At 39.9% G+C, this 22232-nt stretch overlaps 1 protein-coding gene across 3 annotated transcripts; it reads left to right on the plus strand.

Moving 5' to 3' along the window:
- Positions 1-77: 77 nt before the first annotated feature.
- kiaa0319l (KIAA0319-like ortholog) lies at positions 78-20468 on the plus strand. Of its 3 annotated transcripts, none has more exons than XM_072676244.1 (22): positions 78-330; positions 3456-3581; positions 4587-4719; positions 6757-7109; positions 7521-7773; positions 10214-10312; positions 10443-10540; positions 10644-10731; positions 10900-10992; positions 12508-12640; positions 12791-13019; positions 13806-13929; positions 14037-14169; positions 15035-15183; positions 15330-15481; positions 16212-16350; positions 16496-16655; positions 17501-17643; positions 17747-17869; positions 18010-18100; positions 18557-18645; positions 18728-20468. In XM_072676244.1, the coding sequence occupies exons 3-22, from the start codon at positions 4608-4610 to the stop codon at positions 18928-18930; spliced, it is 2964 nt and encodes a 987-aa protein (XP_072532345.1). In that variant the 5' UTR covers positions 78-330; positions 3456-3581; positions 4587-4607; the 3' UTR covers positions 18931-20468. The 3 variants fall into 3 exon arrangements, with proteins under 3 accessions (XP_072532345.1, XP_072532344.1, XP_072532343.1); XM_072676243.1 differs by having other exon boundaries at positions 79-330; positions 3453-3581; positions 7518-7773; XM_072676242.1 differs by having other exon boundaries at positions 79-330; positions 7518-7773.
- The last annotated feature ends 1764 nt before the right edge of the window (positions 20469-22232 follow it).

A 22232-nucleotide genomic window follows, 5' to 3' on the forward strand; every position in this document is an offset into this window, starting at 1 on the left:
GTTTGTTTTTTTGGGGGGGGCGAGGAGAGAAAATTTTACGTTAAATTTCACCACACCTCCATGATTATCCGGACTGGTGGATCATTTTTGCTAAACTGGCTGAGATATTCAGACCAGCAGGTGGACATGTCGTGGAGGAAGTGGCGCTCACGGCTGTGTGTTTCCGTGTGAAGGTGCAGGTCGTGTGTGTGTGAGACAGACGGGGAGAGAGAGAGAGAGAGAGAGAGGGGGAGAGAGAGAGTGAAGCCTGACCTCGATAATATCCAGTAGCGCACACAGAACAAGCACGGCTGCTGTGGACATTGTACTGCACTGAGCGACCCTGAGGAGGTGAGTGTCGGTAGCTGTATTGCCGGTAGTGACGGTGGCGGGTTCACCTGCTTAGTGCGTTGCTTCCCTGCGTTACAGTAAACAGCTGTTAGCAGGCTGAGCTGGCCCAGATATAACCTGCGGATTACTAGGGGAGACACCGGGCACGAAATATACGGCCAATGCAGGCTGGAAATCTCTCGACTACAGGTTAAATGAGGTCTTATTTGAGATCTAGATAGATAGATAGACATTTCAGGTAAACCGAGGATATCTGCAGTAAGAAGCGGTCCACGGTCCAGTGAGTGGTCCTGTTTCATAATGCTGCTGTAATTTTCAGATATCCCGTTGCGGACATTTTCACCACCGAGTACTCCGGGTTTTCACAGCTGACCTGTCAGTTAGTCTACTGCAGTCAGCAGAGAGGAGTGTGTGTGTGTGTGTGTGTGTGTGTGTGTGTGTGTGTGTTTTAGATGCTTGCTGAAGCTGCCAACCCGGATGAACCCGGATCAGTGAGTGGTCTGTGTTCATAAGCCACCTCATGACTAGGAGTGCTCATCTAGCTCATCTAGGATCTGTATTTGAGACCATGACTGTCATAAATACAGCAGGAATCTAATCTGAGAACAGTCTGCTTAGTCTGATGTGCTTTGTGACAGCCATTCAGTGTTAGTCTTCTGGTGTGGGATTGAAACTGCTGTTCTCGCTCTTGCTACTCATCCATGTCACACACACACATACGCACACACTATTGCTTAAGGTCATATTCGTATGCAATGCATCTCTGATTGCTAAATAATTATGCGGAGTCTTCTAACTGTAGAAGTAGAAGTGATATCTGCGATTGTCAAACACTTGTCAGGTAATCTCTTTTTTTTTTTTTAGTAAATATGGTTCATGTTTTCCGGTTTCAGTTATGCTCTTGGTGAGGAGATCACTTTAGACGTACCGCTTGTAGATTTCCTTTACTTATGCAGTGGTTATTCTGTCCAGTCCTAAAGTGGAACCAGTGCCCAGTACACATTTGAACCAGCTCGTGAAATGCTTACTAAATAGCTGATGATCTGATTCAGGTGAGTTGAAGGCACCAGTTGGAACAGTGCAGGCTCTAGGGCACAGGTTCCCAAACCCTGGTCATGAAATAACCCCTGTCCTCCACAGAGGGTTTGGTAATGAGCTGATTAGTTGGATCAGGTGTGTTTGGAGAAGGGGAAATATGAAACTGTGTACTCCAGGGCAAGAGTTGGGAAGTAGTGCTCTAGGGCAGTGGTTCTCAAACCAGTTCTCAATGACAGTCAAATGGTCCAATATGTTTCTTTAACCTAACCCGCAACACACAAAGGATAGAGAAACTCAGGACCCTTTGGTGATCTTTGTGGACCAGTTTTAGAATTGCTGCTCTAGGAACCAATGAAATCACATCATGCTTTTTTGCTGCTCAGTTTCACTTATTTAGTGCCAATTATGTGAGTGTAGTATATGTTGGATCATTGACATCATGTGACATTATGATGTCCCTTTATTAAAGCCATTAAAACACGCCTTTGGTGATCCGATCATAAGTGGACAGTGCTCAGAACGGCTGTGAACAAAGTCCAGTGCACCTGAAGACCTGTTGTGACCCAATCACTCAATCTACCTTAAGAGAGACACATTTGACTACATTATATTTGTAGTACAGACACTGAAGTGTCCTGATGCATCCTCAACAGCAATGAAGCACTACCTAATCAGCTGCATCATCACAGCAGAGACAAACACCGTCTTTCTTGGCTTCGTTAACAGTCCTTGCAGTACGAATGTCCCCAAGCAAGGACAAGCTAAACATATATGGGTGGTTCTCATAACCATCACAAACTAAAATAAATATTTGTGTGTCATGCAGATAAACAGTGTTCATGTAATTTAGTAGAGCACCGTGAGTTCTGTGTGGTAGAACAGAAGGACTACATTGTTTTATTTTTGTTTGCAATAATGAGGATTTGTTCAGTTTTTATGTGAGACCAAGCCACAAAAAGTGCAAGTATAAACACACCAAGGCTCATTTGCAAATCCGATCACTTAAACCACTTCAGGTGGTTTGAGCCGCATTATAACAGTGTAAACACATTTGTCTCTCCAAGACGAATTTGACAACCAAAACCCCACCCAGTACAACTGAAACCCCAGGAATACAAATTTACTGTCCCACACAGTGATCTAATTTCAGTCTGATTAACCGAAGACGCATTTGTCTACCAAGTGTCAATGCATGTGGCTAAAATCGTATAGAAAGTCAGTCCAGAAACATGTCACATAAAGTGAGCAGGTGTAAACAAGGGTTTTGATGTGGTTGCACTCTTTCTCCAGTCTCAAAATGCTCTGAAGACACATTCAAGACACCTCTAGACATGTTGTGTTGATCCGACCACTCAAAACAGATTTTAAAAGTGGGAGCAGAACCATAGACCATAGGCTTGTAGATCCAGTGTAAACTAAAGGAGCAAACATGAGACACCTTACATGTCTTAAAGGATTGCCTACATTTGGAGTAAGGTGAAAATAGTGATTCTATCACAAATGACTGCATTCGTGTTCTCTGGTTCCTAAATCAAAATCTGATGTTGAATCTAGGGCCTGCAGCATGAATTAATGCTCTTAGAAGAACGAGCAGCTTTTGAACAGATGTTCTGTTTTTCTATTGTTTGGTTGCCTTTTATCTCGACTCTTCATGCAGTTGCTGTGGTTCAGTCTTCATGTTTATTTCATGTCTTCTAGGCCAGGAAATTAAATTTCCACTAGACGTTTTCTGATGGGACCCTTAAAATGGTCTGTTTTTAACTCTTAAGTCATCTCTGTGCCACTGTGAAGCAAGGTGGTGGAGGAGTTGTAAGGGAAGGGTTGAACATTTGTACATAGCCTTAATCTCCAGTAGTGCCTTAGGGTATGTTCGCTAAACAATCTTTACTTGGGTATAATTAAAATAACCAAGCACATTGAACAAACCATCTGTTTTTATTTGTCCACACCCAAGCGCTCATCGTTTCTCACAGTATGCAGAAGAGCTGCTGCCAGTAAACAGTTTGTTGAATTATCTCCCAGATGGCATAATGTGACCTCATTATGTTTTTTTCTTTTTCTCATGTTTTTTGTTGTTTTTCCAGCAGATATCTCACAGTCTATGAGTGCAATGCTGCTGTGGTCTCAACAGCTGCTGATGTCTCTCTCGCCTAACATCTTTCTCCGTTCTCCACCTTCTGTCTGCTCAGCCTCCAAACGGTGCTTGGAGAAAGGTACGGTCAGCCAGTAAACATTTGTACAAAGGCAATAGTTGCAATAGTTCTTATTCATTAAAAAATCAGTTTTATACAGTTGAACCCTTTGCACAAAATGTAGTAGATCAGTCAAAACATGAGTTTGCATCTTCAGTTTTGCACTGGAGCTGCGAGGCTAATGAGGCTAACAAGGTATTGCAAGTTATTGCCACCAAATAGTGTCATGCAAACCACATGCGTGACCTTCATGATTGCTCCGATTTGTATAGTGTTGCTTACGTATTTTTTGGCTCTGAATGACACGCTAAAGAAAATGCTAATGAGATTTTCGCTGCCCAACATTTTATTTCCATCATGCCGACTTAAACGATGAAAACACATTATTTAATTGTCATTTTTGGCCTTTTGTTGCAAAGATTTTGGTTTATTGATTTGAAAAGACTTTTTTACATTTCTGCTATTACATATTCTGTAAAAAAAGTCCTGTTAGCGTTCCTGACATTCCCATAAAGTACTGATAGACATTTTGTACTTTTTATTCAGTTCTGTCTGTTTATAAAAGCCTTTTCTGGACATCTCTCTCTGTAAGAGCTGAAAAAAAATCAGACACTAAGTGTATATGTATATGTATGTGTATATGTGCAACCTGATATGATGCAGGTTTTCTGGTATTCACAGATAGTTTATTTTTATTAGATAAACAGAAAAAAAGCTATTGTCAAAATGAAATATTATCAACAATTCCTATTTCTTTACCCAACACCTTTTTGAAGCATTCAAATGTTTTATTGTGAAACAAATCTTCATTTTATAACCTAGCTGCCATTGTCTGTAAAAAGTAATATTTTTCCATACCTTTGGGTATTTCTTTATGTATTTATTGATCTAGTTTAGATAACAGTACGCCATTATGTATAAGAGATCTAGGCCCATCGTGACAGGGATGGACTGTTTACCTTAATCATACTTGTTGTTCCTATTACATGTCGTATCCTTATAAAATCAACTTTCTCCCATGTCTAGACTCTTGCTCCTAGTGAGAAGATGCCCTATGCTATAAAAAGTTCTCACAGTTGCAGTTTACCACGCTGGACCAGACTTCATCAGCTCCTCCTCCTGTCCCTGGGCTGTTTGTTCTGCCTCTGCCCTCCTGCTGGTAAGCTAGATTCACACACAGGCTTTTTACTGTGCTAAAAGGCAGCCATCATGTCTTTGTGGAGTGTTAATCAGCATTATGCAGTCTTACTTCATGTGTCTGATCTTTTTAAAGCTGATGACTAGTCGGTTATATCACACAGCCCAGATTTCCTATAGATTTAAACCACCCTTCCAGACTACATTCATGCTGTGAAGCCTCATTAATTACTTTTTTGTGAAATATTTGCTGTATCAGCTTTGTTTGTTGTGGTTTGTCTCTGTATTATTTCTTAGCTCTCTCTGTGTGTGTGTGTGTGTGTGTGTGTGTGTGTGTGTGTGTGTGTGTATGAATGCTTGGTACAGTTAGGGTGACTGATGGTACCCGGGTTGAGGAGTACAATGCGGGAGGCACAATAGTTGCCTTGTGCGTGAGAGAGAAGCTTTCACACAGAGGGGGGGTTGTAAAACAGACGTTCAGTGTGTCTGCTCACCAAATGAAATCCTCTGGGCCTGCTGCTGCCAACAGCGCCTCTGCAGCAGGGCTTTTACTCCCCCATCCTATAATATGCTGCCTTTCAACTTCTGTAGCTATGGAGATTGTGTCACAAGCAGTGTGTTTTTGAAGAGAAGGAGGCTGACTGCTTACTGGGCTGTCACATCCTGCCTTTAGGGAAGGGGAACTGAAAGCTCAGTGTCTGCTGCGTGGTCGGGGTGATAAAGGAGCAGTGGAGAATGCATATCATCAGAAAGGGAAATCCTCATTTCCCATCCTGCCTTTCAGTTTTGAAGGGTTGTGTGTGTGTGTGTGTGTGTGTGTGTGTGTGTGTGTGTGTGTGTGTGTGTGTGTGTGTGTGTGTGTGTGTGTGTGTGTGTGTAAGGTTGTCTTAAATCTCTTTGTTGCCCAACTTGTTTCATCTTTCATCCTTTCCTTGTCCCGCAAGTCTAAACCAGTTGTATTGTTAACTTGAGCTCTAGTTGAAAATCTCTCTCTCTCTCTCTCTCTCTCTCGCTCTTTCTCACACACGCGCTCTCTCTCTCTTTCGTTTTCTTTCTCTCTTCCTCTTTCTTTCTTCCTCTTTTTTTCTTTCTTTCTTTCTTTCTTTCTTTCTCTTTCTCTCTCTCTCTCTCTCTATTGTAGTTTATTACTCCATACAACTTATATTTTATAGTATTTTAAATATATAGAGAAAAATATTTAAACAATATTTAAGTATTTTAGGAACAACAAGAAATTATAAAATGATAAACAGTGTAATGTAATTATCCATTGAAAATCGCTTTCTGGAAAGTTTTCTGCCTTGAGATTTATACACGTTTTTGACACAAAATATTCTGCATTTTAATATTATTAATATATTTTTTAAAATTACGTTTTTTTTTAAATAATATATAGCTCTCTCTCACTTTCTCGCTCCCTTTACTATTTTCACATTTTCAATTTCTAAAGTAGTCATACATGTATTGAATTCTACATTAAATTAACTGCCAGTAAAATTTACTGATTTACTTATTTTAAGATGCTTGTAAAATACTTTTTAAATTTTTATAAAATCTATTGAGTGAATAATATATATTTCTGATACATTATTTTAAATGTTGTAAAGTATTGTTTATTTGTACTGTAGTTTATTGCATTATAATATCTTGTATACAATGCATATGTCAAACTATTTCAAATATATGGCAGCAATGTTTAAAACAATGTTAATCATTTTTCTATATTCATTTAAGTATTTATTATCTATTTAAAATTATTTTTCTTAAATATTTTCTGATGGGATTTGGACACCGCTTCTGACACGCATTCTACATATTGGTGTTTCATTCTTAATGGCTTAGAAATGTCATTTATTTAAGAATCATCTACCGCTCTAATAATGTATTTTTTTTATTGTGTATATGTACATTTTCACTTTTAATCAAGAAGCTATTTGTTCTTCTCCAAATAAATGTATGCAAATAGTTATTTTTGTTAGTAAGTAAACTTGCAGTTTTCCTCTGATTAATTATGTTTATCTTTCTCTCTTTATCCTTCTGTCTCCCCTCTCTTTTTCAGGGGTGGAGGCAAGCCTGTGCAGGGTGTCAGGTGGAGTGTTGGGGATCTCCTGTGGCGGTGTCATTGGGCTGGGCTGGCGGCCGCTGGCTGTGGACCGTGGTGGAGCGAAGTGCTGGGAGTCATGTTGTCTAGAACCCTCTTGCAGTGCGGTGTGGAGCCTGGGGGGATACTGCGTGTTGCTGAGATGCTCCCTGCCTGGCGGGTGCTCAATCACATCACTGCCGCAGCCTCACGTCCAGTCTCTGGGCCTCCTGCAACTGCTCAGCAAAAACACAGAAAAGAGGGCGAGAAACCCCCGCCAGGCACTAACCGCTGGAGTTGACAGGATCACAGACCTTAATCCAAACAATAACGTATGTGGTGTTTTTTTGTGCTTTTTTTCGTGCATGGCATGCTTTGATTTTTGCAACTTTCTGTTACACAAAATGTTGATCTTTTTATGTATGTTTAGTTTAAGGTCAAGGGCTTCTATCTTCTACTGCAGTACCTCCCATACCTCTCATAACTGCATAACTGCTTACTACATTAGTTTCTGAGAATTTACAGTAGTTACTAAGTAATTATTTATTTTTAACACTACCTAATTTGTTTATTTATATTATTTAATTGTTTATTAATTAGCTATGTTTTATTACACATTCTTATTTAGTATTATATGCCATAATATATAAGCTTTTACTGAATAAATAGCTGCAGTTTAAGGGGTTAAACATAGACAATCAATTGACACATCAGCTCCATAATTATAGTCCTCTTTACAGCAGGATAAAAAAGGAGGACAGACCTTCAATCAGACATCTTCAGTGGCTGCTGTCACTAGGGTGGCCATCCCTGTGACGGCTAATAAAACTCTGAACGAGCCCACCAATGGCAGCAGAGAAGAGGTGGTTCCTTCAGCTTCTTGGCAAAATTCAACATCACCAGAAAACACTGTGGATCATTCAGCTTCCAACAGCACTGTTGAGTCACCAACAGTCACACCTCAGTCTTATTCTTCCACTCCAGCAGCCCCCGCCGGTAGGAAACACTGTTTGTTTGTTTTTTCTTAGACAGTTTGTAATTCTAGTATCTATAGTATTTATACTGTAAATGATATCATACTGCAAATACTGGTAGGTTTTTTTTATCCTTAGACCCACAAATGCAAGCTTGTCATGACTTTTTTTTATGATGTATTGTCTCAGAAAATTTGCAATAAACAAAAAAAAATAAAAAAAAATAAAAATAAATATATATATATATATATATATATATATATATATATATATATATATATATATATATATATATACAGTGGGGAGAACAAGTATTTGATACACTGCAGATTTTTCAGGTTTTCCCACTTGCAAAGCATGTAGAAGACTGTAATTTTTATCATAGGTACTCTTCAACTGTGAGTGATGGAATCTAAAACAAAAATCCAGAAAAATACATTGTATGATTTTTAAATAATTAATTTCCATTTTATTGTGGGAAATAAGTATTTGATCATCTATCAACCAGTAAGAATTTTGGCTCTCACAGACATGTTACTTCTTCTTTAAGAAGCCCTCCTGTTCTCCACTCATTACCTGTATTAACTGCACCTGTTTGAACTCGTTACCTGTATAAAAGACACCTGTCCACACACTCAATCAGTCAGACTCCAGCATCTCCACAATGCCCAAGACCAGAGAGCTTTGTAAGGACATCAGGGATAAAATTGTAGACCTGCACAAGGCTGGGATGGGCTACAGGACAATAGGCAAGCAGCTTGGTGAGAAGGCAACAACTGTTGGTGCAATTATTAGAAAATGGAAGAAATGCAAAATAACGGATAATCTCCCTCGGTCTGGGGCGCCATGCAAGATCTCACCTCGTGGAGCATCAATGATCTTGAGGAAGGTGAGGAATGAGCCCAGAATTACACGGCAGGACCTGGTCAATGACCTGAATAGAGCTGGGACCACAGTCTCAAAGAAAACAATCAGTAACACTCTACGCCGTCAAGGATTAAAATCCTGCAGTGCACGCAAGGTGCCCTTCCTCAAGCCAACGCATGTCAAAGCCCGTCTGAAGTTTGCAAATGACCATCTGAATGATCCAGAGGAGGAATGGGAGAAGGTCATGTGGTCTGATGAGACAAAAATAGAACTTTTTGGTTTAAACTCCACTCGTCATGTTTGGAGGAAGAAGAATGATGAGTGCAACCCCAAGAACACCATCCCAACCGTGAAGCATGGCGGTGGAAACATCATTCTTTGGGGATGCTTTTCTGCAAAGGGGACAGGACGACTGCACCGTATTGTGGGAAGGATGGATGGGGCCATGTATCGTGAGATTTTGGCCAACAACCTCCTTCCCTCAGTAAGAGCACTGAAGATGGGTCGTGGCTGGGTCTTCCAGCATGATAACGACCCAAAACACACAGCCAGGGCAACTAAAGAGTGGCTCCGTAGGAAACATCTTAAGGTCCTGGAGTGGCCTAGCCAGTCTCCAGACCTGAATCCAATAGAAAATCTTTGGAGGGAGCTTAAAGTCCGTGTGGCCCAGCGACAGCCACGAAACCTGAAGGCTCTGGAGGAGATCTGTATGGAGGAGTGGGCCAAAATCCCTGCTGCAGTGTGTGCAAACCTTGTCAAGAACTACAGGAAACGTCTCATCTCTGTAATTGCAAACAAAGGTTTCTGTACCAAATATTAAGTTTCTTTTTCTGGTGTATCAAATACTTATTTCCCACAATAAAATGGAAATTAATTATTTAAAAATCATACAATGTATTTTTCTGGATTTTTGTTTTAGATTCCATCACTCACAGTTGAAGAGTACCTATGATAAAAATTACAGTCTTCTACATGCTTTGCAAGTGGGAAAACCTGAAAAATCAGCAGTGTATCAAATACTTGTTCTCCCCACTGTATATATATATATATATATATATATATATATATATATATATATATATATATATATATATATATATATATATATATTTGTTTGTGAGAGTGTTACATGATCCTAAATAAATAACCATTAAAATAAAGTTACTTAATGTTAAACAGACCTTTTAAATTAAAACAGACTTTAAAACCTAAAGGTGCTGTACATGATTCTGGAGAACGACTGTTGATAGTTGAGCTCAACAGCAAAACAAACACACCCCTCCCTTCAGTACTTTTTTAGAAGCACCGCCCTCAGATTCATGCATGTTGCACGTTAGCAAACTGTTGCTACAATTGCTGCTGCCCACAAACCGGTTCAAATTTTAATCTTCCCCTAGTTTGACTACTTTTCAGCAGTCTGGTTTTGTGTCTAGGCTATTTATTATGCTACAAGTCATTCATGTGTTCACCAAGACAGATTTCCTGTATGTGTAACATACTTGGCGAATAAAGTGATTATGATTCCCAGGTCTGTTTCAGCTGTCAAATTAACATGATGCTTTACCAACACTTTGTTCAACCTGTTTCCATAATAGTGAGGGAGCTGGTTGTATCTGCTGGCAACAATGTAGAGGTCACTCTGCCACGCAACGAGGTGGAGCTAAATGCTTTTGTCGTGCCAGCGCCTCCTTCAGGTAGTGTCTTCAAACCTTTATTTTCAATCACGTGTATTTGCACTACTGTTTCTTGATGGAAGGATGAGTAGTGGTTGAGTATGTATGTATGTATGTATATATTTATATATTTATATATTTCTGCTTTTAGGAACTACTTATGTCTTTGACTGGCGTTTGAAAACCCACCCTAAAGACTACAGTGGAGAAATGGAAGGAAAACATAGCAAAACACTTAAACTAAGCAAGGTTTACATTTAGTCTCTGCTTCATTCACCCTTATTTACTCAGCTGCTCAAGACTTTACAAAGACTTCAAAGCAATGGTTTCATTTGCAATCCTCTCTCCACAGCTGACTGTGGGTCTGTACGAGTTTGAGGTCATCGTGGATGGTGATGGTGCGCATGGAGAAGGCAATGTCAATGTTACAGTCAAACCAGGTGACTGGATTTAGCTCTTGTTTGACTGTCAGGTGTGATCTGTATTGTTATGTGTTACATCATTTTAAGCTTTGGTAAACACACGTTTATGTTTTGACCTATTTACTTAGTTTGTCTTAGGGGGACTTTTAACAACGGATTTTATTTTTTTGCCACACCTTTCCTCAGAACCTAGAGTGAATAAGCCACCTGTTGCTGTAGTATCACCAAAGTACCAGGAGATCTCCTTGCCAACCAGTTCCACTGTGATTGATGGCAGTCGTAAGTATTAGATGTTAAACCATGGTTATGTCTTTTGAATCCATTTGAATTTGAAAAAATATCCAGATGAATGTTAAAAGCCATCTGCTGCAGCACATTCCTGGCCAGGTGTTATGTGACGTGACATAATCGCTCACATCGTCTACTTAATACATGGTAACATATTCATAAGTATGAGGTATAAAATGAATGGGAATATTTACAAACATCAAACAGCTTCTACGCAGGTTGAGCTTAATAAAATATTTTTGGTTTTGGCCAATTTCAGATTTTTCAGAAGTGCTCCAAATGTTCGGTAGCAGACAAAGCTAACAGTAACAAGGGCTACGCCGATCTGATACCCATAATGTGTGTACCAATGACGGCCAAGTGGATCAGGTATCGGAAGAAGAAGAAAAAGAAAAAAAAAGCATAATCTGATCTATTACCCTAAACTGTCCTGTAAATGCATGGTTCAAGCCGACAAGCCTACTTCCTTTTTTCAAATAATTTAGAAAAAGCTACTGTAATGTGAGCACACCTTCCAATATGTTGTTGTAAACATCTAACCAGGTGTATTTAGATGCAAAAATACAAAAAAGCTAAAAAAGATAAAATTGGCTGATTACCTGCACAGTTCACATACAGTATCTCTCCATACACCACTCAGATCCCACTGCTAGATGATAATTAGTGTAAAAATCTTGTCATTTAATGACCTCATATTGTACTTGTATGTACATGCATAATAATAATAACAATAGTACATGAAATGTCAGAACCCTAAAGATTTCTTTGTAGCAATTTACCAAAAATAAGAAGGAAACCTCACATCTTTCAGACATGTTCATGTTGACTATATGTGACAGGTTATGTACTTAAGCCTTGAATTTGTACACACTTGATTTAAGAGTGTAAACAGGCTAAGATTTAGTATCCACGTTAAGTGCTGTTGGTGTGACATACTGGTTGGTATAACATAATGGGTAACAACACTGCACTTACTATGACAGAATAAGGTTTGATTCCTTGGCCTAGCAAGCATGCCTCACTACTCTACTAACAGGCCTTGGGCAATCCTGGCCTGACCGTTCATGGTTACTGTATAATTGACCATACAAAGAAGTACTCTACAAGCTTATGCTTAACAGCCTGTTGACATTCTGAGTGGTACATACTGTAGGATTGATCTCAAAATTGGTCTTGGTTTCAAAATTAAGTATCCCATAGCTTTGAAATAAAGGGGATTATAGTTTTATGGAAATATATTCATTTTTCAACGGGTATGTACACATTATGTAAGATGGATTTTGTTCCTTAGAGAGCAGACAAGAAAGTGACATCTTTTAGATTATACCTAAATTAAACCTATACCTAATTTAAAAAATGAAGCTGAAAAAATGTTTCTTGTTCTACAAATGTAGTATACAAAATGAAATTTCCTAAAATAAAATCTTTATTTTCTTCAAAGCAATTGGAAATTATATATTAAGAATACTTTAATTAATGTTCATGTATTGATTGTGTACCCCTCAGAGAGCACTGATGATGACAAAATAGTAGCGTGGCACTGGGAAGAGGTGAAGGGGCCTCTTAGAGAGGAAAAGGTCTCAGCAGATACAGCCATTCTCACCCTTACCAGCCTTGTCCCAGGCAACTACACCTTCAGGTAAGCCTGCATGGTAGAGTCAGTTTCAAAGGTTCGGAGAGGAACACAAAGCAGATATTTGTTTTAAAATCTAGCACTGTTTAGTATTTGTTCAGAATCCAGTCTTGTTAATTGTCTAATTAACTCTCTTGCACTCTTGTGTGATTGTAGCCTCACAGTGACCGACTCTGATGGGGCCCAAAGCTCAACTCAAGCCATGCTGTCAGTCAACAAGGCCATGGACTACAGACCTGTAGCCAACGCTGGGCCCAATCAGGTCATCACACTGCCACGCAACTCTATTACTCTCTATGGCAATCAGAGCACGGATGACCATGAACCTCTGGCTTATGAATGGTCACTCAGCCCAGAGAGCAAAGGCAAGGTGGTGGAGATGCAGGTAAATAAAAATAAAACAATCTGTAATTCTTTTTTTCTGTATGGTGTGACATTTTAAATGAAATGCAACCAGTTAAGCCTCTGCTCTCTCATGTACAGTCTATGTACTACTAAAATCCTTGCGATTAATACAGTGCAGAAATATGGGTTTAAGCTATTCCTGAATCTGTAGAGCTTGCCCTTTCCATTGCATCTTGTCAGATCGTATGTGACTCACATCTGGAGTCATGAGGCTGTGAGGACGAGTTAACATGCTCGTCTCTGCCTCTCACTCTGTCTGACTGATGGATTTGGAAATTGATTGGTATCTGATGGAAAGTGATTGGTATCACCATTGTGCGATCCTGAGAACTTCAGAAAGAAGGTTATTAATGTATGAGTCTGGGCAGGAATTTATAAAGATCTCAGAACAATTAGAGTCTGCAGTTCCACTTTCCGCTAAATAATTTACAGGTAAAACAGTTGTTAAGATGTTCAGGTCAGGCCATCTTTGCAGTGTTGGCCCCAACAATTCTGAAATATCATCATAGGACATAAAGGTTGCTCACGTCACAGTTGATGCCAAAGTACTGCATCTACTATCAGAAAGATACTACACAAGTTTTTAATGGGAGGTGTGCAAGGAGGAAAAGCTTGCTGTCAAAAAAACTTTGGGGCACATGAGGAATTAATTCTAGTCTAAATATTCTGTGTAGCTGCTACAGTTACTTAGATAAATAACTTAAGTTCACTACATCCAAGCACTTTATGCAAAATGAAAAAGAAAACAACAACAATCTTTCATTAGGGAGTCCGGACCCCCACTCTTCAGCTGTCTGCTATGCAGGAGGGTGATTACACCTTCCAGCTCACGGTCACAGATTCCTCTGGACAGCAGGACACAGCTCAGGTCACTGTAATTGTGCAGCCAGGTAAGTATCTCTCAGCATGGCATGTACCACTTTGGAGATACGAAAATAACACCCAAGGCGCTGCTGTGTTCATGTCTGATCTTCTGTCATGTGGAATGTCTCCACAGAGAATAACAAGCCCCCTGTAGCAGATACTGGACCAGACAAGGAGCTGACTCTTCCGGTGGATCACACCACCCTTGATGGTAGCAAGAGCACTGATGATCAGAAAATTGTCACCTACCACTGGGAACAGACAAAGTACGCAACATTTCAAATCCTTGTCAAATAAAAAAAAACTCAACCTGTATGTATCAGTAATTGTTATTAATTTATTGTGTTAGTTTAGATTTTTTTTAAAGCAGCTTGCACTAGAAATTGCTTAAAGGTGTTCTTTTTTTTCTTTGATGTGTAGATAGAAAGTGTGTGAATGTGGTTGGGATGAAAAATGATTACATGTGATTTTAATAAGCCTATTTATCGCCCTGGTATGTTGCCTCTTTCTGCTTTTATTGGCTGGTTTACATCACAAAGATGGCCTACAGCTGTCTTGCATTGCCTAACCTAGCCTAGCATAGGATAGTGCTGCTGTCATCTCTGGGTCCTTTTTGGTGCGTTTAAGCTGAAGAGATTGTTGAGGCTTCTGCTCTGGCTTCGGTCAGCCCAGCTTTTAGCCTTTTCAGACTAGTTTCCTTTATAGTCCTGGCTTTGGTCTGGCATTGAAAGGCTTTTGCTAGTGAGCTGGGTGTAAATAAGACAAGCCAGGCGGTTGCATTTTTGGGATTTTGGGATGAATTGGCCTGTTTTGCTTTTGAAAGAAGAACTACAGTGTTTTTGAGGTTCACAAGATGTCACTTTTATTTACTAAACTCTCAGAGTTGGGTATTCAGTTTTCCTTTTCTAGGGCACCTTAAAGGATGCCCACTCACTACCATAGTTCTATCATTTACTCTTAGTCTTTGGCAAAAGGTGTGTCCATGAATGTGGTACAGCATAGTGTAAGGCAGTACATGCAGTGTAATCCTGTGCAGACAATACAACAAGTGTAGTTCGTATTATAGGCAAATATAAATACACTGTGGTACAGTTTTTGCTAAAAAAAATTCTCTTTCTGTTACTGGCACAGGGGCCCAGAGGGTGTGAAGATCGAGAATGCAGACAGTGCTGTTGCCACGGTGACGGGGCTACAGGTGGGGACTTATACGTTTATGCTGACTGTGACTGATGAGAGGGATCTGCAGAGTTCTGACACAGTCACTGTGACTGCTCGTGAGGGTGCGTAGTGCTCATGTTCATTACTGAAGAGAAACATGCTGCTACATCTGACTCTCCTCTTTCATATGTTTATTCATAGGCAAAGTATCAGACTGTTTGACCAGGTCATCCACTATATTAAACCTTTTACTTTTCTCTCACATCAGAGGTTGACCAGCCCCCTCTGGCCAGAGTGCAGTCCAGCCCCCCAGTCACTTTACCTGTCTGCACAGCGGTTCTAGACGGCTCCCGGTCCTCTGACGATAAGGGAGGCATCAGTTACCTCTGGACCCGGGATGGAAACAGCCCAGCAGCTGGGGTGAGCAAAAGATCCTGACAAGAATTATTCCCCAAGCCATGCTAACGATGCTGATCGTGGAGGGGGAATGGCAGTCACTAATTAGTCTGAAAATGTGATCATGTTAGATGTGACAAACTGTTTATGTGGCAGTAAATGAAAACCAGTGGAACTAGATAGTTTGCTCCACTGAGACTGTCCTATCTCTATTCTTCATCACAGTGGTAAGAGGGAAGGTGAGAAATCGGCTTTGTAGTTCCACTCTTGCCAGATCTAGTTGGTCCACGCAAAAATGTTTGGTGTTCAAAGTTGCTTCCTTATTTTTAGCTAGACCTATGATATGGCTTACTATTAATAGAAGCTTTGAGATTAAGCATTGTGCAAACTGCCTCAGAAATCGATAGTGTACTCTGTGTTACTAAAGACATTTATCAGTTTTGGAGTTTTGTTTTGCAAATTTTATAGATTCATTCAGTTTTACAAACCATATGTGCAAGTCTATTTCATATTAGTTAACAATGACATGCACATGCTGATTTTACTGTTACAAATCCGGTTCACTTGCATTCTGAGATTAGTTAAACCTTTAGCTTCAATAAACCTGTTTTAGTTGATTGATTATTGGAGGTAAAGGAAAACTTTTTTTTTTTTTTTAAGATTCCAAGGATAATGTAATTCCAAAATGGCATTCTTATCCAATCCATATTATCTGGGTTCTAAATGAGTGTCCTTTATCATTTATCTTTGGTAGGATGTCTTGAACAACTCTGACCACCAGGCGGTGCTCTTCCTCGGCAACTTGGTGGAAGGGAAGTACACCTTTACTTTAACTGTGACTGACAGCAAGGGCCAGAGCAGCACTGACAGAGGCACTGTTGAGGTCCGCCCAGGTTAGTAATTGTGGTGTTGAGGGTGTAGGCCTTGTTTAAAGTTACCCATCTTGACAGCACTCTCTTTATAAGTGCTTGTAAAGTATTTATAAGTCACTATGAAAAAGCAAGTTGTTAAAGTCCTGCTTTCTCTGGCTGCTGGAAGACATGTGGGAACGGGACCTGGTGGAGCTGGTGCTGGAGGTGTCCGTGTCTCAGGTGTCCCACAGGCAAAGAGACATGCTGCTCAGACAGGTGGGCGTCCTCCTGGGTGTACTGGATAGTGACATCATTGTGCGGGAAATCGACGCATTTAACGAGCACAGGTCAGTGCAGCAACAGCATGATGCATGATAGGATGTCATACAATAGGAGTCATCAGTCTCATCCACAAAGATGAGATTTCATTTTAATCAAGCAGAAGCTCACATTATCTTACTTGATCCACCCTGTTTAGCCATGGTATTAACATTTGATTACTGTGACTAGACCATGATGATTGGATCCTTGTTCAGTCAAGACATCACGTTCATTGTTTCCCTTTGCAAATGTAGCTTCTGCATGCAGATGTTGAGGGAATCTAATTTTCCCATGCAAGCTTGAACAGAGTAATGTGTAGACAATACAAGATATGCTGTGTTAAAAGTGTGAATAAATTCCTAGCATTTCTTTAAGAAGGTGATTTGTCACAGAAGCCATTTTATGCAGATAAATTAACTTCCAAACTTGGCTACTGCACCCCCAAGTGTTTAGAAAACTCAGCTTTGCTGTGTGTGTAATGCCTCAAAATATGTTGAAATGGAGAGGATTTTCCCCTTTAGGAACATACTCAGCCAAAAAGCCCGGACTGGCTCATTTCTACCCTGCCCACTCCTCACTAAGCCCTGCCTCTGCACACTCAGAGGCCACTGCTGACTGAGGAGTTTAGTGGTACACATGTGGCTTGTGTTTTCCATGTGTATTGTAGTTTATGTAAAAATGTCCTTTTTATTTTAGAACCTCACACATTTTTTCACCAGTGACCAGAAATGAGTGTTGCCTTGTTGTGCAGAATGCAAATTATAGTAAATAAGAAAATGTAATTAAATGTTGAAACACTCCAATATTTCACATAACAACATAAGATTCCTTGGCTACATTCTGACATTTGTTTGTGATTAACCTCCCTCAGCACTCGTTTAGTATTCCTGGTGTCTGGAGGACCCGGAAGACCTCCTCTTTCTGGTCACAGTGTTGCCGCAGGCCTGCGTAATAAGCTGCACAAGCAGAAAAATGACTTCCTCATCTTCAAAGCCCAGCGGGTGGACACAGTCAGTGAGTACTGATACCCTCTTACATGCTACATTAATTATTTGCAGAGGCATTGTAGCAGTCTCTGTTACTGGTTTATGATGACTGTGCTCTGCTGTGTCTCCAGTCTGCCAGCTGAACTGCTCTGGCCATGGAGAGTGTGATTCTTTTACCCGTCGCTGTGTGTGTCACCCTTTCTGGATGGAAAACTTCATCCGAACACAGCTCCAAGATGCAGAGAGCAACTGTGGTGAGAAATGAACTTGTACTGAAATGATGGCATCTCTAGCACATGACGTACTGGCTGCAGAGTTGCTCACAAACACTTTAAAGACTATAATGTGTCTGTTTTAATAATGTGCTTATTTCTGGATTTCTCATTTATTTCAGAATGGAGTGTTTTGTATGTGACAATAGCATCGTTCATGATAGTGGTTGCTATAGCAACTGTGGTCTGGGGGCTGGTCTGCTGTTGTAACAGGTAAAGAATTGGATAATATTGATGCTGCTTATAAAGAAAAAATATTACTTTCTGTTTTAGTGATGGCATGTCTCACTGCACTCCCCTGCAAAATTCAGGACAGCTGTTAGAATTGGCATTTTTTGTACATGCACCATTTTCGGAATATAAGCTATACAAGGAATTCCTCTTGGTACATTGTCTATTAAAAAAAAAAAATCAATATGCAGTGTGAATCTACAGACCGAAATCAATAACTGTCAAATAACATTATTAAAAGGATCATAGCATTTTTTTATATGTACCAAACTCTCATTATGTAACTTAGGGGGAGATTCAAATCAGGGAATAAAATTGGAGATTTCTTTTTTTGGATAAATTATGTAAAACAGCATTCTGAGTGTCAGCAGTCATCAACATGTTTTATTAAGTTCATGAGTAAATTAGATGCTGTGTCTGTATGTGCACATTATGTAGGCGCAAAGGAAAGGTTCGACGGAAAAGTCGTTATAAAATACTTGAGGGAGAGGACCAGGATATCATGGAATTGCACCCACCTAGAGCTGGTGAGCTCCTCATATACACTTCATTTAAAGACTGTATTGGAAGAACTTGATCAAAACTCAACCCGTTTTCTCTTTCATCTAGGCCGACTGAAGCCAGTACCTGCTCCCACTTCCTCTGCTCTAATGCACTCAGACTCAGACCTGGACAGTGACGATGGCCAGGCAGGTGTCCCCTGGACTGACCGAGAGCGGGGCCACCTCCTTCGGCCTCAAAACGGGTCCCTGCGCAATGGCCAGGGCCCACACAGAGCCAAAAAACAGAGGGAAGTGCAGGAGCTACTATAGCAACATTGACCAATCACTTCATAGTATTTCACATGGACCTCACACCCCCTCACACTGGCCTGTCACACAGAGACTTAGGAGACTTGGAGTTGTGTCTGTGGGGAGATCTTTTACGACTGAAGGCTGTCTTCTCCCGCTGCCAGCCCACACTGAATCTCAGCCCAACCTGAGCCAGAAGATGAGTTTGATCAAGTAACTAGGCTGCTGATTCTTTTCTGTCAAAAAAATACGTTGCATAAAGCCATGCATCCCCAGAGTCAATGAGAATGTATTAGCTACTTCAGAAGGAGTAATAGAGTATGTGAAATGGGGGGATGGCTGCTTGTACAACGTAAACTTGAGCATAACCAAGTACCTCTCTAGGAGAGATGCCCCACCATGAAGACATGTCACAAAAAAGGATAAGTGAGCCAGTCCCATTACCGCCATGTTTTTCATAAACTGGTGATCTGTCCTTTCTAAACACTGCCTTGAACACCTCCAAAGTAAACAGCTTTCTTACACTTGTGGCAATAGTGCAGAGTGAGAGTACTGTACTCAATGCTGCACCCATCTCCGCCAAGTTGGATGACTGCATGTATGATTGTGCTTTGCAAGATTTATTTTATTGAGAATAATGCATGTTTTACGTGTGTGTGTGTGTGTGTGTGTGTGGCCTCTTTGGCGATGTGTGTACCAAACCTAAGGTTATCAATTTATTTGCTACTCAAATCACCAGCAAACAGCAGTGAAGTCTGCAGCTGCTTGGCTTTGTTTGTGAAGGTTAGGAGAAGCAGTTGAAGGCTTAAGGGATAATGATGTGTTCTTTGATGGCTTGTCTCACACTGGAAAACAAACTGAGTGGACGTAACACTGGACCTCGCCTCTCCTTGGCCCTCAGCTTTGTGTCCTGTAAAGCTCCTGCAGAGTAGACGCAACAGAAGATTAAAAAAAGCTGAGCTTGGCACTCACCTTAAGACACGGACTGCTTGAACCTTGATGACCACTTTATGTCCTGTCTGATTTTAAATTTCCTTTAGCTGGTCACTTCAATTCTCTTGCACTTTACATTACACATGACATTACGCATTACACAAGTCGTCTGCTCTCACTGGTTGATAAATGCTGATGCTCATTAGTCAGTTAAAGAATGCCTTTGATAAAGGCTTTTGTGATAATCTGTGTTTGATAGACACCCCTTTTCCATTGTTCCTCATATTAGAGATAAATGGGCATATAATAAATGGACTACTCGAATTGAATGTCCACACGTCAGGGTGTTGTAGGACAAGCATTGATTTATTGAATGAGCCCACATTTTTTCTTTCTTTCTTTCTTTCTTTATTTTTATTTTTATTTTTTTTTATCCAAGTACATTTAATATGAATGCCTTCCTCACAAATGCATGAATAGGCAATGTAGACCCTCCTGGAAACAAAGGGGAAAAAATCTGGAGTTCCTCATTTTAATTTTAATGTTTTTAAGTGAAGGATTCCCTGTGTTATGTGACTCAATCAGATACAACTGGATTATCTTAAAATGAAGAAACTTTAAAACTATTATTTGTGTTATGTTATTTTTTCCACTTGTACCTGGCTTTTTACACCTTTAGAAACATCCTACCTAGTATATAATGCCCCCATATTAGGAACACCAAACCAGTATATGGTCATTTTATTAAGTAGCTAAAAGTAGCTGGCCACTTTCTTAGAAACACCTACGTAGTATATGGCCGCTTTATTAGAAAAATCTACCAAGTGTGTGGACACTGTTTAAAAAAAAAAAATCTATGTTGAAGCCGGCCACTTAAATAGAAACACCTATGTGTATATAGCCGCTTTATTATAACACACCTTTTAACAATACTGAAAACCATTTAAAATAGCAAATGTGAAAAGTACTTTAGTTTAGAAATGAAAGATGCAACCAAAACACTATGTTTACAAACATAACCTCCTTATATTGATTACATATCGTTGTTGTCTAATGAAAAACATGTATCTCCAAAATGGTGACTTTACAAAAAAGTAAAAACATTTTGCCTTTAAGGCAAAAATGCTCTTAAGTTTGAATGGAAGTCAAAGTAAAATAAAAGGTTAGATCAAGTAATTTAGAGCATTTCTATTGGTCTGTTTATCCAGAATTATTTACACTGTGTACAGAGCAGCTACAGGGTTCATATCATGGAGAAGACTAAAAACCTCCAAAAATGGAGATACATGGTTTTCATTGGACAGCAGTGATATGGTCTGAATTGGACATCGCATGCTGATTGGCATCTGATCTCTCTGTTACTCATGTCTCCTTATACCCACTTATTAAAGTCCATAACATTTTGAGCATGGGGTGTATTTGTCCCTACTGAATGGAAACATCTGCAATTCAGTGGGGAACTACGCCTAGAAGCAGAGCAAGTCTTAACACGCAGGTTACACACGTCTGTGTATAGAGTGAGACAGTAGCTGTGGTATGGAATAAATTACTGCAATTTCCTTATTTTAATTTCTTCTATCAAACCATTTTGATTATTTATTTTTTTAGGAAAGAAGTACTGCTATTGACATTTCACTGATTTCAGGGATGTCACTGGCCCTAAAGTTCTAAAAGATCTCTAAAAAAGTTGGTGTAAGTGTAGGACAGTTCATCCATAGCAGATGTAAAGACCAGTAAAATAGATTTATTATCACTAAATAAATGCATTATTAAGAGCACTTACTTCATAGCTGGCCACTTTATTAGAAACACTTACCTTGAAGCTGGCCATTGTGTCAGAAACACCTACCCTGCAGCTGGCCACTTTATTGGAAACAAAGAACACCCTGTACTTATTAGTGGTGGCTCAGCGGTTAGAGCTCCTGGGCTATTAATGACAGGGTTGTGGGTTCAATACCCGGGCACGGAAGCTGCCACTGTTGGGCCCTTGAGCAAGGCCCTTCACCGTCTCTGCGCCACAGCAATGGTTGCCCACCGCTCCAAGCATGTGCTCACTGTCCACTGTGTGTGTTTCACTAGTGTGTATGTGTGTGTTCACTGCACGGATGGGTTAAAAGCAGAAGTCAAATTCCATCTGTGTCACAAATGGTGAATATGGTTGTCTTACAAATTACACCTTTGCTAATTTTCATAGTAACTTTAACCAATTGTGTGCAAACACATTTTCTGCACACTTTAGAGCAAATATTAGCAAAAAAAATGTAAATATTGGGGAAATAAAACGTATTTAATGTGCCATTATTTTTGCACTTTTTTGCAATATGTAAAATTAAGCAAATAAACAGTAAGTATGCTTTGGGCTTTGCAGGAGTGTGTCTCTATGGAAAATT

This window comes from Salminus brasiliensis, chromosome 3 (assembly GCF_030463535.1).
Source record: "Salminus brasiliensis chromosome 3, fSalBra1.hap2, whole genome shotgun sequence".
NCBI classification, from domain to species: domain Eukaryota; kingdom Metazoa; phylum Chordata; class Actinopteri; order Characiformes; family Bryconidae; genus Salminus; species Salminus brasiliensis.

Coding starts and splice junctions, on each gene's coding strand:
- kiaa0319l (XM_072676243.1), top strand. CDS start 4,608: ATGCCCTATGCTATAAAAAGTTCTCACAGTTGCAGTTTACCACGCTGG. Junction 10,541..10,643: donor AAACACTTAAACTAAGCAAG/GTTTACATTTAG, acceptor CTCTCTCCACAG/CTGACTGTGGGTCTGTACGA. Junction 10,732..10,899: donor CAATGTTACAGTCAAACCAG/GTGACTGGATTT, acceptor ACCTTTCCTCAG/AACCTAGAGTGAATAAGCCA.